The 14,765-nt window shown below is 36.9% G+C and overlaps 1 protein-coding gene across 1 annotated transcript in view; it reads left to right on the top strand.

Moving 5' to 3' along the window:
* FBN2 (fibrillin 2) overlaps positions 1–14,765 on the top strand; it is a 256,232-nt gene that overhangs the window by 150,106 nt on the left and 91,361 nt on the right. The window contains exons 12-17 of the mRNA XM_045838059.1: positions 2,874–2,993; positions 3,880–4,005; positions 4,863–4,985; positions 6,658–6,780; positions 11,983–12,135; positions 14,465–14,518. Of these exons, the coding sequence (XP_045694015.1) occupies positions 2,874–2,993; positions 3,880–4,005; positions 4,863–4,985; positions 6,658–6,780; positions 11,983–12,135; positions 14,465–14,518 (699 nt within the window). The remainder of the gene's footprint in view (positions 1–2,873; positions 2,994–3,879; positions 4,006–4,862; positions 4,986–6,657; positions 6,781–11,982; positions 12,136–14,464; positions 14,519–14,765) is intronic.

Raw genomic sequence — 14,765 nt, 5'->3', positions numbered from 1 at the left:
TGTAGAGCCCTTGCAAATTAAAAGTGTTTGCTAACCTTTTCAAGGGTTAATATGTCTTACCCCAATAGTATCTTGAAAATTTAACCATTTTGATAATCCATGTCTTTCTCAGTTATCTGAGGAGTTTATTTTAGGAGTTTAAAATTACTTCTTCATAACTTTAAGAGTTTAAAGTCCTGTGAATTTTGCTTTAAAATGCTCAGTCCCCAGTGAAAATATGGGAAGAAGTGAACGTGCACAGACTGTGGTATGCAGGTGTCTGCAGTCCTCCACACAAGGCAGACAGAGGTGAACACTTGGAAGTGGGAGACTGTGAGACTCAGAGTAAAGTGGAGGCTTGAGGTGTGCGGTTCAGAATGTGGCCGTGCTCATGTATGATTAGTCCTACAGTATCCTAGAAAGCAAATGGGGTTTTAAAGACAGATTGTAAAGTCACTAACAGTTTTTTGGTGATTATTCTCCTTCCAAAAAGTAGTGGTCCTTTAGCCCCAGAAATGAATGGAGGCGAAACAACTGGCAGAGCTGTCATAGCAACTGGGGTCCTTGGGAACAGGTTCTCCAAGGGGAGGAAGCCATCCAGAAAAGTAGCCCAGCTTCCCAGAAACTTTCCCTGAGAGAGGGTTGGGTGCATGTTCCCATGTAATTCACCAGAACAGAGCTTTTCAATGAAGCTTCTATAAAGATGCATCTACAACACATTTTTAATTGTTTCATTCGATATTACATAATCACAGAGAACTTAAGGGATCTTCGATACCGAAAAGTGAAGGTGGTATCTGATATTGGAAAGTTTCTTTTTTCTTATTTTTTAAATTTTTTATCTTATTTATTTACTGTTGTTCAAGTGCAGTTGTCTCCATTTTCCCCCCACCACTCCCTCCTACCTGACCTGCCTTTGGCTTTTGTCCATGTGTCCTTTATACCTGTTCCTGACAACCCCTCCCCCCTCCACCTTTATCCCCTCCCACCTCCCCTCTGGTTTCTGTCAGTTTGTTCTCACCTATAAGTGGAACCTAATTAACAAAACAAGCAAAATGCAACCAGAGACATTGAAATGGAAAGTTTCTTAATTATACTTTATATACTTGCTAATGCTCTAAACTCTCTCTTTTCTCATTTTGCTTCATTCCTTTGGCTCAGTAGAATTTTGGTTGATGTTATCAACCACAAGTTTAAATGTAAGTGAGTGTTAATGGGCCGAAGGTGCCTTTGGATGAATTGAAAAAATATTTAATCTTGTTATTTTTTGTTGTTTTTATTTTATTTGCTAGAGATTTTTCCCCTCCTTTACTAGAGAGAGCTTAATTGCATTCCATCTGAGTGTTTATATAATTGAGGTTGGTGAGTTTGATAGAGTACAGTTCCTGTTTTAAGAACATCTGTGAAAAGAGTAATCTGTTTATTAAAAGGTTAAACCTGTGAATTGATTTTATTGTTGTGCTCTCCAATTTAGCTGAAATTGTATATGTTAATGGCTTCTACATATATATGAAATGACAAGTCATTATGCCCTCACCAGCCAGCCAGGTTTTTAATTTGCCAGCATTCAAAATATTATTTAGTTGGTATTCCTGAGAGAAGATAAATTAAACTTTTTCTAACACCAGTCCGTGTGATTTCTCTGGGAGTTGACTTCCAAACTGTTGAGACTGCCATTCGGTTGTATAGTTTCTGAATTCTGCAATGGGTTTGCATTTAATCAAGCCTCTACAAGGAATGAAAGACAGGGACATTTCTCTTATTTAGGATCCGACCTAGTATTTGCATAAAATTTGATTTCATGTTAAAGAAAAATTCTTGTGCCAGTTACAAGATCTTAGAGAAATGTGAAGCTAATGAAGATAATAAGCTTTGCTTTGTTTGTTTTTTATTATTTTTTAATTTTTGATTTTAGAGAGAGAGGGGGGAAGGGTGGGGGAAGAGAGAATCATCCATTTGAGTTCCATTTATTTATGCATTCATTGGTTGATTCTTGTACTAGCCCTGACCTGAGATCAAACCTGCAACCTTGGCATATCTGGATGATTTTCCAATCAACTGAGCAACCCAGCCAGAGCAATAAGCTTTGTTTTAATTAATTTTTATTTTCTACTTCATCCTATGTTTGTTACTTCAAGTGTTACCAAGCCTCAGTGCATATATGGTTACATATATAGTTGAGTTCACAAAAATAATAAATCACATAATTCATCTATCTCATTAAAACTAATAGCAGTGACAGTATGTAATATACATATATATATTTCCAAAAATCTTCAATTGATCTTCTAACACTATACTAAACCTTAGAGAGTCTATTCACTTGCCTAGACTACTAAAAATAATAAGCGCAATAGCCTATTGGACTCATGGCTGTGTCTTTACAGAGCCCTTTCTTTCAACCACTGTGCATTACTCACATTGAAAAACCATAATTTCTTGCCCTGGCTGGTGTGGCTCAGTGGACTGAGTGCTGGCCTGTGAATCAAAGAGTCGCTGGTTTGTTTCCCGGTCAAGGGCACATGCCTGGGCTGTGGACCAGGTTCCTGGTGAGGGGCACGTGGGAGGCAGCCACATATTGATGTATCTCTCCCTCTCTTTCACCCTCCCTTTCCCTCTCTATAATGAGTAAATAAAATCTTTTTTAAAAAAGACAAATCATAATTTCTTGATTAAAGCAGTTTCACTTATACTCTCCAATAGGCAATATTTTTATAAATCTCCATATTGGCCTCAGTATTTAAAGAAAGGAATGTTCCTTCATTTATAAATACTCTGCTATTTAGATTATTACCACTGACTACCCTCTCAAATCTGGGGGGCCTAAATGTACTTTAAACAAACATTTCTAGAAATAGAGTGAAGTCTATAATGGTTTCTTTTGCTGCTCGCAGATGTTGATGAATGCACATCAAATCCCTGCACTAATGGAGATTGTGTTAACACACCTGGATCCTATTATTGTAAATGTCATGCTGGATTCCAGAGGACTCCTACCAAGCAAGCATGCATTGGTAAGGCAGTTTGCTTTCACATATGAAAATGTTCCGTGAAATACAGCGACCCAGGCTGTTGAGGTTAAAAGTAGATTCATTAAAATAAAACATGGAATGAAATAAGTGCTCTTATGTTATTACAGATTTATTTAATACTACCTTCAGAAGGGGTTCCTTTATACATAAACACTGTTTGCATATATAATCCAGGCAATGTGGTATTCGGCTTCACAAGCTTTCAGTTTATCTTTCTTCCCTAGATCACGGCTTCCTTTCTCCAAGTAACATCAGTAGCATTACTGCTCTCTGATTAACGGAACTTAATATTTGTAGTTGTTTTCATCTGCTGTTTTCTTTGAACCCCACACACTATCCAACACCAAATCATGCCTAGTTTTTACTGTTGTCCAAGCTGTATTCCTCACTGCCGATTCATCTCATTATTCTTTTAGCAGAGGACTCTGCTTGTCTTCCCTTTCATTTCCTATTCACCCACGGGTAGTTGCTTAAACAAACTTACTCCAGAGGTTCATATCATGTTGCTCTTAATTCAAATATTCTGTAGTTACTTTATTCTTACTCAACTCCTTGCTCTGACGTTTAAGGTCTGCAAACCTGTGTCAAAAACAGCTTCCCTACTTGCCCTCTATTAGGTTCACTGCACACCCCGTTTCATTTTTCTCTCTCTTCCCTCTTCAGCTAGTCAGGGCTTTAAGATTTCTTACATCTACCTATCCAAGAAAAAAAAGGTGGTGAGAAATGGAAATTTTGCTAAAGAAGCAGCATGATTTTGTATATTACATGTAAAAATAAACCGGATATTTGAAATTAAATGTATTATCTTACTGTTTTTATCTATAATTATTGTATAAGAATAATGTTTGACTGTTCTTAATGTTCCCAGATATTGATGAGTGCATCCAGAATGGGGTTCTTTGTAAAAACGGTCGATGTGTGAACACAGATGGAAGTTTCCAGTGCATTTGCAATGCCGGTTTTGAATTAACCACAGATGGAAAAAACTGTGTTGGTATGGAAATTGCCTTCTCCCTTGCAAGAGATTTTTAAAGGATATGCATTTTTATTTAGAACCATATATAGTATTTCCCTGCAAGCTCACACGACACATGGGAGAGTTCTTCAGGTGACTTAGGGAAAATATAATGCATTTAACACAAGACTATTAAGTGAAACAACAGGTTTTTTTTTTTGAAATGTTATAACAAGGAATTTATAACAAGGGATACTTCACTGCTTCTGGAAATTTCTTTTGTGGTATATGTTTAACTGTAAGTAGCAGTTGTTCTTTATAATAACTATGACTACCTGTTGCATTTCACATGTTGGGGATACAACACTGACAAGGTAGAACAGATCTCCCCCATCCTCAGCCTGGAGGAATACAAAAGTATTTGGCCTCTTTGAAAATTAAATCTCTAAATTTGTGGTCTTGGTGCTGTCTAGCAGTACAGCAGGTACCAGTGCTCCACAAAAATACTCTGTGCACACAGCAACCCACATTTCACCCACTAATGAAAGTCCAGGTTATTTTAAATAGAGTGAGGTTTGTTGTTGCTTTAATTCCCTTAGAAAAGGAGGAACTCCTGAAATCATATTAACTTTTATCAAAATAAAACACTACCCCTGTGATTTTAATGGCCACTAAGCACAAAATTTACTTAATTCTTTTCTTCACACCCCTTAAACTAACGGCCCTTCACATTCTACACACTATTTGCTGTCACTCAGTTGGTGTTCATATTAGGGAAGAAAAAATCCTTGAGCACATAGCTCATTTACGTAGTGGAATTTGGTGGTTGTTTGTGGAAGGAGAGGAAAAGGGTCCCCTCACGGCCAGTGGTGTGAGTTCCTCTGTCTTCTCCACAGATCATGATGAGTGTACAACCACCAACATGTGTTTGAATGGGATGTGCATCAATGAAGATGGCAGCTTCAAGTGCATCTGCAAACCAGGATTTGTCTTGGCTCCAAATGGGCGTTACTGTACTGGTATGTGTGGCTTTGAGATAGGAAAGTCACTGTGATTGAAACCATCTTTTGTCTCTGAATGAATCACGCAAGAGTTGCTTCAGTTTCTTCATGTGGATTTCATATTATTCATATCTCTTGATAATTCAGTAAGGCAGGTGTCTAAAACTTCCTAGAAAAACACACATTGTCATATAGGGAACAGTAATATCCTTACAAAAATAACAATGATACAAGAAGAATTAAGGGAATTAAGACACTGGTTCTCACAAGTCTGAAAGAGACATTGTAGAAATAATTTCTCTCTACTCATTGTCTGAATAAAAAATGGAAAGAAAAGTCTTAAAAGGTTTTCACTTTTATGTGTTCTCAGGACTAGATTTTTGGCTGTCATTTATTATTGGCTTTGTATTACATAATTTCCACAGAGCTAATCTATACATCATTTGTGATGATTATTATCTAATAATGTTACACTGATTTAGTGAAGAGATAATTTAAATATTTCTATCAACTGTGTTGTTTATAAAGCCATTTTGAAGGCCAGTCTCTAGTGATAACTTTAGTAAGCAAAAGATATGCCTCTCGGAAATAAGTAAGGCTATCTTACGTGTGTACTCACAGTTGGGATTTAGTAAGATGAAAAAAATTGCAGTTCCTAGTTAGAAGCAACTTTTGTTTTCAGTTTTCTCCTTTTAGACAAAATTAACTCTGTGAATGCTTTCTGCCTTCAACTGCACAAATTTATCTGAGTACTACATAAGACTCACAACTAATCCCTGTAAGTGCAGTGAAATTCGAGGGATATTAGAGGGAGAAAATCAAGACTGATTCTCATATTCCTGAATAAAAAAATGCTTCTTGACTATTCAAGAAAGAGGAGTGCAGAATAAATAGAACTATGGTAGCTCTGCTGATGGAACTCAGGACTGGGAAGGCATCTCACAGCTAGCTGGGTCGGCTGTGACATTGCCAACCCGTTCCATCCAGTGCGTGGCGTAGCGTCACAGTGTGTAACTCGTTCCAGAGTTTCTTAATTAAAAACACATAGAAAGATGACCTAGATCTCATCAGTTTCTGCTTTCTTGAAATTATTTTTTATTAATTTTCTTTTCACAAGTGTTGTAATCTACAGTCTTGAAGTGTTCATGTTTTAGCAGCCCTGTGCTTTGAGGCCTGTTTCATCCTCTGGAAAAGCCATTTAATGTTAATTTACCTTTGACAAATTGAAGCAGATTAAAATTTTGAAGAGATACCCCAAACTATTTTCATGTTATGAAGTGATAAAGTTAGTACCATGACATCCCTTATAGCTAAAACTGTGTGTGTATAGATGAAAGGTGATTACAAAAGTTTACCTTACTTTAAAGAATTTGCTTCACTTAACTTTGGATTAAATATTATTTATATTAAGCCGGGTTGCCAAATAAATAATGAAAAATGAGTTTGTATGGCTTTTTTTCCTAATGCGTAAACTTACACTTAGTTTTTTTTAAAACGTTTCAGAGTTGCATTAAGATATACTATTTCCCTGATATATTTAACTTTTTAAAAATGTGTTATCACATCTCTGTTCTTCCACAAATTATAAAATTAAAACACAGGGTTGAAAATTAAAACACAAATTGGCAACAGGTAAAAATAAAGTTAAATTTACCCAGTTTGGGCCCGACTTGTGTTCCCCTCCGGGCAGATGTGGACGAGTGCCAGACCCCAGGCATCTGCATGAACGGGCACTGCATCAACAACGAAGGGTCCTTCCGCTGCGACTGCCCCCCGGGCCTGGCTGTGGGTGTGGATGGACGTGTGTGTGTCGGTAAGTGAAGCATTCTGTAATGATCTCAGTGTCTGAGTGAAAGGGTGACAGGTACATCCATCCCATGAAATAATGTTCAGCTGTAAATAGGAATGAAGTACTGATACATGAGAAAGCAAAGCTGAGCCTAGAAAGCATGCTAAGTGAAAGAAGCCTCTTACAAAAGGCCACGTAGTGTGTGATCCCATTCACAAGAAATGCCCATAAGAGGCAGGTCTACGGTGACAGAGCAGATCAGTGGCTATTAGAGCAGAGAGGGTGGGGTGGCAGGGCGACAGATGAGAGCCAGAGGATGTTTCTGAGGTCGTGACATGTTCATGTATCAGCTGTAATGATTATTGTGCATGTCTGGGAATGTGCTAAAACTATTGAATCGTACACTTTTAAGTAGGTGAGTTCCATGGTATGCAAATCATATCTCAATAAAGCAATTTTTAAAAAATGGACAGAAACCCCCAGCTAGCTCCCTTCAGAAGGCTTTAAGGAGAGGTTTCTCAAAAATGCTAGAGAAGAAAAAAATGTCCTTAACCCAGCATCCTTGATAACTTTAGATAACTGGGTTTCTAAATACAGTGGATTTAGTTTTTGTAGTTAATAACAAAGAAGGCACAAAATGGGGATTATAGTTATACTTAAGTAAACTCTTCTCACCCACACAAAATTTAAAATGTGAATAATCAATACCCTAGCACTGGGACTTACATCAAAAGCTAGAAATATTTTTCTATGATTATTATTCATCACGGTGCAACTAACTATGGGAACAAGGGAAGAGTATGAAAAAGAATTTTATTTTATTCTAAGCCTTTTGAAATTTCCTCTGGATATTTTTGTCAAAGGCATTCCACAAAAAGCAAACAGAGTTATCAGTCATCATCTTTAAAGAAGCAGGCAAAACAAAAATGTCATTGGTATTTCAAACCAACCAGCATGTTCTAATGAGAAAGTAGCAAAATCCATTTAATGCTGTGTTTTCTTCTGAAGTGCTTTCATGAGACCTCTGGTGTGTGTTAGCTATTGCGCACCCCTGTTTTTCAGGTTAGATAATAAAAGGCAGGTATACACATTGGTGTAAAAGTAATTTTGAGAGAAATGAAATTCTTTCTTAGATGTAGTTGATAACACTTTACTCTGACCTGTGGGAATCAAAACATTGTATCCCGAAGGGTGGCAGGGGAAAGAAGAGGCAGGAGCTGATGGAAATAATCTGTCCACTTAAGTTATTCTAATCTATCTTATCTAGGATTTATTTCTGCTTACAAAATTGTCAGCACTTTCTTCAGGGATATTTCAAATACAGAACTAGAAGAATATAGCTTCTTCCTGCTTAAAGAGCTAAAATACTTTCACTTGCTTTGATACATTTAGCTGATTTTTTTTCCTTTACTCTTGATTCTGTTGAAATCTACAATAGGTACAAAACCAGTTTTGGAGGGAGAAATTTTTATTCTAAGCAACTAGCATATTAAGTAGTTGTTAAGAATTCAGTGTTCAAACACAAAAAATCATTCCCTTGTTAACATACAGAAAAGACATTAGAAATTCTTGAAAAGCCCTCTCTACTTTTTCACAATTGTGGTCACTTAAACTTTTTAGTAAAAACACCATCTATTCTGTGTGTAAAATTATATATTATTGTTCCCATAAGATGCTAGATGTGTTTTCTTCATGTCTTCTCCTTTGGTGATGATTTAAGATTCATTGATTGTTGAAAAGAGAAATGAATCACTGTGATTAATTGTTATTTGAGTTAGCACTTTAACTTTTAGATTTCTTTTTTTATTTGTTTTTGTTTCCCTAGATACTGAGATGTGGACTTTTATTTTCAGAAAATCAAACTATTACCATAACTAGTACGATGGAGAAGCCTGACTCACAGGCAGGGTGTGACTCTGACTCCCCCAGGGTCAGAGTGCATGAGGAGAGGGGAGAAGGTGCAGGCACTGATTCTATCCTAGGATGGCTCCAAGATTTGGGGGTTTCACACATGTGTAAAGCTGACTTCCTCCTTGTGGGCGACTCATGGCTACCTCAGAGGCATTCCACGTCCCTTCCAAGGCTGCAGACACTACATTTTTCTTCTTCACAGCCATTCCCATCTTTGGTCTTTCAGCAGTCCACTTTAAGTAGTCTTGATGGTCACCCCTCAGCACCCCTCCACATGGTCATTTTAGGACCCTCTCTTACTGTGGCCTGCGTCTAATGCACAGGACATGCCCATCCTTGGCCCTCTTTACCATGTGAAGAGGCTGGTGTCACCTCCCAGGGCTCCTACAGAAGGAATAGCTGCTCACCATTGCCTATTAGGTGTCCCTGTCAGGTGTCTGAGGCAAAGGTGATTACAAAGCCCTTCTAGGTTTCAGAGGTGAGGAGGGAAACACCTCCAACTTATAACCTAGCTCTTACTGCCCTGCCCCAAAAAGATCCTTTTCAAAAAACCCTCTTAATTGCCACTCTCTTAAACTTTATAGCCTCGATGTTGGGAAGGGTTTAGGGACCAAGTCACTAATTCCAAATTCCAAGTCCAAATTCACCTTCTTACTTGATATTCAGCACCTTGGGATTTTAGCTTTTTTTTTTTTTTTTTTTTTACATTCTGTTATATTGGCTTAAGAATATGTCAACATCTTTCCCTGACTTGTGTGACTGAGTTGGTTGGTCTTAGTTACACAAAGCAAAGCCTCGCCGGTTCAATTCCTGGTCAGGGCACATGCCCGGGTTGCCAGTTTGGTCTCCTGTCAGGACACATCGAGAGGCAGCCGATTGATGTTTCCCTCTCACATCAATGTTTCTCTCCCTCTCTTTTCCCTCCCTTTCCTCTCTCTCTAAAAATAAAATAAAATAAAATCTTGAAAAAAAAAGAATATGTCAGCATCTTGATGAATACTCTTTGACATTTCTGTTAGCTAAAGGTTAATTTTCTTTTTTTTTTCATTCTAGCTCTGCTGCTTACTAATTGTATGGCCTTGGACAAGATATATTACCTCTCTGTGCCCCTTCCTCATTAGCTGCTTTGGGGGTTAAATAAGTTATGAGATTTATCTGTGTAAAGCTTTGAATAATGTCAGGCACATAGGATATGCGCAATAAGTTAGCTATTACAATTATTATTATTTTATTAAATTAGAATAATGGCATAACATCTAAGGCATGGTCTTATGCAATAAAGTTGATACTAAAGAAATAATAAAATACAATTAACATTTTGTGTGCAGACGTAGTACTTTACCAATGTGTATAGATGCTAATAATCACCTGAGAAAATCCTTTAAACATCCCAATTTTTAAGGAAGAAATGGCATGGAGAAATTTGATAACATATGGAAAAAATACAGCTTAGCGTTTAGGTCCAGTCCCCTCCCAAAGCATCCTTGTGGGCACGTGCTAGGGGCAGTCTGGCTTTGGCATCTCTTATCCTGTCTACCTGTAATAGTGGCTTAGTTGTACTTGAAGAATATAATATGAGTTAGAGTTCCAGTCTTTGAAGAGGAAAAGGCCGACTGTCTCATTAAAGAAAAAAGAGAAAAATGAGGTTGCTGATTTTTTTTTAGTATTTCCTGTATGTCCTAGACTTTGTGCTTAATGCTTAACAAACACACCCTCATTTACAATATAAACTCTATCCTCATTTAATGGGTGAGAAAAATGTTAAGTAATTTAAGTAAGGTTATCCTGTTACCCACAGGGATCAGAGCCTGGGACAATGCATGTTCCTAAAACCCACACATAAGTTACACCACCTTCTTTTTCATGAACCTTCTGGTGTTGTTAACCTGTAAAACAGACCAGAAGCTATGTAACCTGTCTCCCTCTTCAAGTGGGCACCACAGGCTTTTTTACTGACCTGCTTCTAAAAATTTTGCATGGCTTATATTCTTAGCATGAAAACAGAAATAACTTTGACCCTTCTGTGGTGTGGTGCCTTCTGACATAATGGGTGACATCCAAAGAACTCAAAAAAAATATATTGGGAGTTATGAACTGTGTGTGTTTGTGTAGATTTGTCTTTGCATTGAGTCCTACACTTCTGCGTAACTCAGAGCAGACTGTCAAACTTGGCCACAGCCGAAGCAGAAAGGGGCAACACGTGCCCCGCACACGGTTGGCGTGGTAAATCTCATGGCCCTCTTCCACTGGAGCATGTACACATCTCGTTGCTTTAGTGAAGCAATAAATCTTATTGTTTTAATGAGAAACACTACCAGATCATAAGAATCATTGGGTGACTCACTTTGCATAACAAGCACATAAAATTACTTCTGACAAGTTGTGAATAATCACAGATATTTATAATTTGATGGAATTACCATGCTAGTATATATTGCTTAAAAGCTGAACTGCTTCTCTGGCCTTTATGATGATTTTAGTTTTTTATAGTTCATCATTTAGTGTCTCATAAAGTTGTAGCATATTTTATGAGAATTTAGAGTGAGAAAACTAGGCAGGATATTATCCTTTGATATGTAGCATGACACAGTAGAAGGAGGAAGGACTTTGGAGGTCACGTGAGTTTGAGCCTGAATCCCAGGTCAGCCAGTGGATGGCCTAGGACTTGGAGCTTCTTATGTAATCCCTGTGAACCTGACCTTCCTCTTCTGTAATGTGTGAATAATCACTGTCCTGTGGAGTTGTCTGGATGTTCAATGAGATAATGTCTGTAAAGCAATTAGCACAAAGCCAAGGGCACTTAGTGGTAGTTATTATTTTTTAAAACTGGATTTATTGAGAGTCTGCAGTAAAAAGAGTAAATGGGGGTTGAAAAGGAAGGAAGAAATTTTTTGGTTAAGCAGTGTCATCTCAAGGTAGTTTAACTTCACTGCATTTCATTTTTCATAAGAACTTCAGAAATAGAAATAATAATGTGTCATGTCAGTTGAGTATAGCCAGTGATTAGAGCTCAGAGTGTTGTTTCTAACTGGAAGTATACCTGATTCAGTGAAGGGCCTGGGAGGAAAGTGGGACAGTGGCTGTTGTGTAGCACATAAAATGTCTTGGAGGAAAAAAAAAGAGTTGTTGATATGGATTCATTCTTTCCCTCACTCAACAAACATTTGTTGATTTTGTAACACTCATAGGTGCTAAAGAAAGAAAGAAAGTGGCAGATGCCCTCTAGAAGCTTCCAATCTTAGTCTAAAAGAAGACTTCAGTTTTGAAATCTGTCTTTATCACTTCCTCAACTCATTGTTCTTCTGTGTACTTTAGATACTCACATGCGCAGTACCTGCTATGGTGGAATAAAGAAGGGAGTGTGTGTCCGTCCTTTCCCGGGTGCAGTAACCAAGTCTGAATGCTGCTGTGCCAATCCAGACTATGGTTTTGGAGAGCCCTGCCAGCCATGCCCTGCCAAAAACTCAGGTAATCCCATTGGCCAGTTTCATGCCTGATAAAGAATCTAGAAATGTAACATTAGATATTTGGTCAAAGAATACATCAAGTCTGAAGTGTGTTGTCACTATTTTTAATTGAAGAAACAAACTACAAACCTGTGTTGGTATGTGAGACATATGAGGGGGGACCCCAAAAAATGGAATTATCTTCTGGAGGGCGGGCCCCTTGTAGTACAGGCTCCCCCACTCGGTGATTGTTCTAGGAACCCATCTATATCAGTGCATCTGCTGGCATTGCTGTGAGATGGTGCATTCTGCTTTGGTGATTTCTTTTTTTTTTTTTGCCCGTTTCATGATGGGCGATTTATGAGTGCACCTGTCCACAGTGAGCTGAGTGTTCAGCAGTTTTTGACCAAAAATGGCATGACCCCCATGTTCTACCCTCCCTATTCACCATCTCATTCTGAGGGACTTTATTCTGTTTCTCCGGATGAAAAAAGTCCTCAAAGGGAAACGTTTTGCTGATGTGGAAGAGGTGAAACAGAAAACGGCAGAAGCACTTAAAGGTGTCAAAATTGAGGAGTTCAAAAGCTGTTTTGGACGGTGGAAAAAATGTCTCAGTATGTGTATTGCATCAAATGGAGAGTACTTTGAAAATGACTTAAGTTTAAACATGTAAGAATAAATACACAATTTTTATAAATAAATTTCAGTTTTTTGGGGTCCCCCTCATATAATGAGATTTGGCTTGTATTTACCTAAGATCTCTCAACAAAGAGAACACACGGTAAATAGAAAAATTTATTTGCTGATCCAATTATGATTGTTAAAACAGATTTTTTTTACATAAAAATGTTAGTCTCCATGTCCTTGATCTATGATGTCAGTTATGAAGACAAATAGCACAAAATTTACTTTTTGCTTTCAAGATTATTATAACTTTAGCAGAACTTGATTTTATTTATTTTTATCTTAACACAAAATGGTCTTAGGGTACAGTCTATTAGAGATTCCAGACTCTTAGGTCGATAAGGTTGATCCTCTGTGCTCATACTTTTACTAAATCCGTATTGCATATGTAAGCCTGTATTGAGTATATGTAAGTGCAATACGGATTTAAAAAATAGTCTTTTTTTCTTTAAAGTTGGCTATAGTTGATAATATAGGTAGGTGAACATATAAATTACAATTTAGTGTGATTAGACCTTTGAAAGGGGTATGTATGACACACTGGGAAAGCATAAAGGAAGGAATAGTTAGTTGCCATGTAAGCATTCCAGCAAAGGAAATGGCTTGTCACTATGTAAAAAATCCTAAACAGATGGTGCAAACCTTGAGAGTTCACCTAGAACTACTGAGTACGACATTTTTAAAAAGAAGAGTTAATGAAGGAAGTCTTGCCCTAAAATATGTTAAAATGAATTATGTATATTATGAAAGAGGTACAAAAATTAATAACAAGGCTAGGTTTAAAAAGTCAGTAAACAAAATAAATTGATCTAGAAACAGATAGGAATAGAAATAAATGGTATTGAAAAAAATGAGAACTTCCCACATGGAAGATGGAAGAATTGCATTCCAGCAAAGGAAATGGCTTGTCATTCCATTAAAAATCCTGACTGGGTTATTTAAACTTTAGCAAAACAATAATAGTTCATCTATTGTAGAAATAAATGGGAATGTAGGATGCAATAAAGACAGCATTTACATCAGTAAAGAAAAACTGAACTAACTAATGAGTATCATTGATAAATATCAGAAACAATACGGTGAGCTCCCAACATTAAACTTTATAAAAATGATTTTCTTGTAGAATATGTAACATTTTGGTTATTTTGTAATGACAAAGGGCTTTCAAAACAGATGGTAAAGAGCAAAACACACACATAAATTAGAAAAAATTTTCATAATTTGTGAGGGATTTACAGTAATAAGGGAAGTTAAAATCCTCATAGAAGTGCAGTGTGCACAAATAAGATTTTACAAGGTAGAAATTAAAGTAGTAGATTATGAGATAAAATTAGATGCCTAGTTGTTCTAAAATTAAAAGAAAATGAAAATAAGTTATCATTTTTGTTTATCAGATTGGTAAAGCACAAATGATTGATTTTTCCCCAGTGTCGGGAGGGTGTGCAAAAATGGATGCTCTCATACGGCTGGTGGAAGGGTAACCTGGCACATTTAGGGGAAGAAAGACTATTTTTAGAATTCTTATAATAATTGTGCACTAGAAAATAGTAACTTTTTATTTTAAAAATTAATTCACATAATTTTTGCTAATATTCTTTTGGACTTATGTGATTTGTATAAAACAGATATGGTGTAGAGTTTTTAATCTGTCTGTTTTCATCACATAGCTGAATTCCATGGTCTGTGCAGTAGTGGAGTAGGTATCACCGTGGACGGAAGAGGTAACTCTGTTCTGCTCTACACCTCATAATAATTCTGCAACCTCATAGCTCTATGATTCTACTGTAACATTATGAATAAAATCATATTTAATATTCTAAAAATATATCACTGTAGAATGGCAAGATAAATTATCTCTAAGAACAGTTGTTATAAGCTAGCTGATTAAGTTTTATGTAGATGCACCTTTTTCATAGTGGATAAATATGTGTTACTAAATGTGCATTGTTAAAAATGTCAGTAACAAAC

The sequence above is a fragment of the Phyllostomus hastatus genome, unplaced genomic scaffold, assembly GCF_019186645.2.
Source record: "Phyllostomus hastatus isolate PE091 unplaced genomic scaffold, TTU_PhHast_1.1 phas_contig_254, whole genome shotgun sequence".
Taxonomy (NCBI): Eukaryota; Metazoa; Chordata; class Mammalia; order Chiroptera; family Phyllostomidae; genus Phyllostomus; species Phyllostomus hastatus.
Note: the sequence above shows the minus strand (reverse complement) of the source record. Positions and strands in the feature narration are given on the sequence as shown.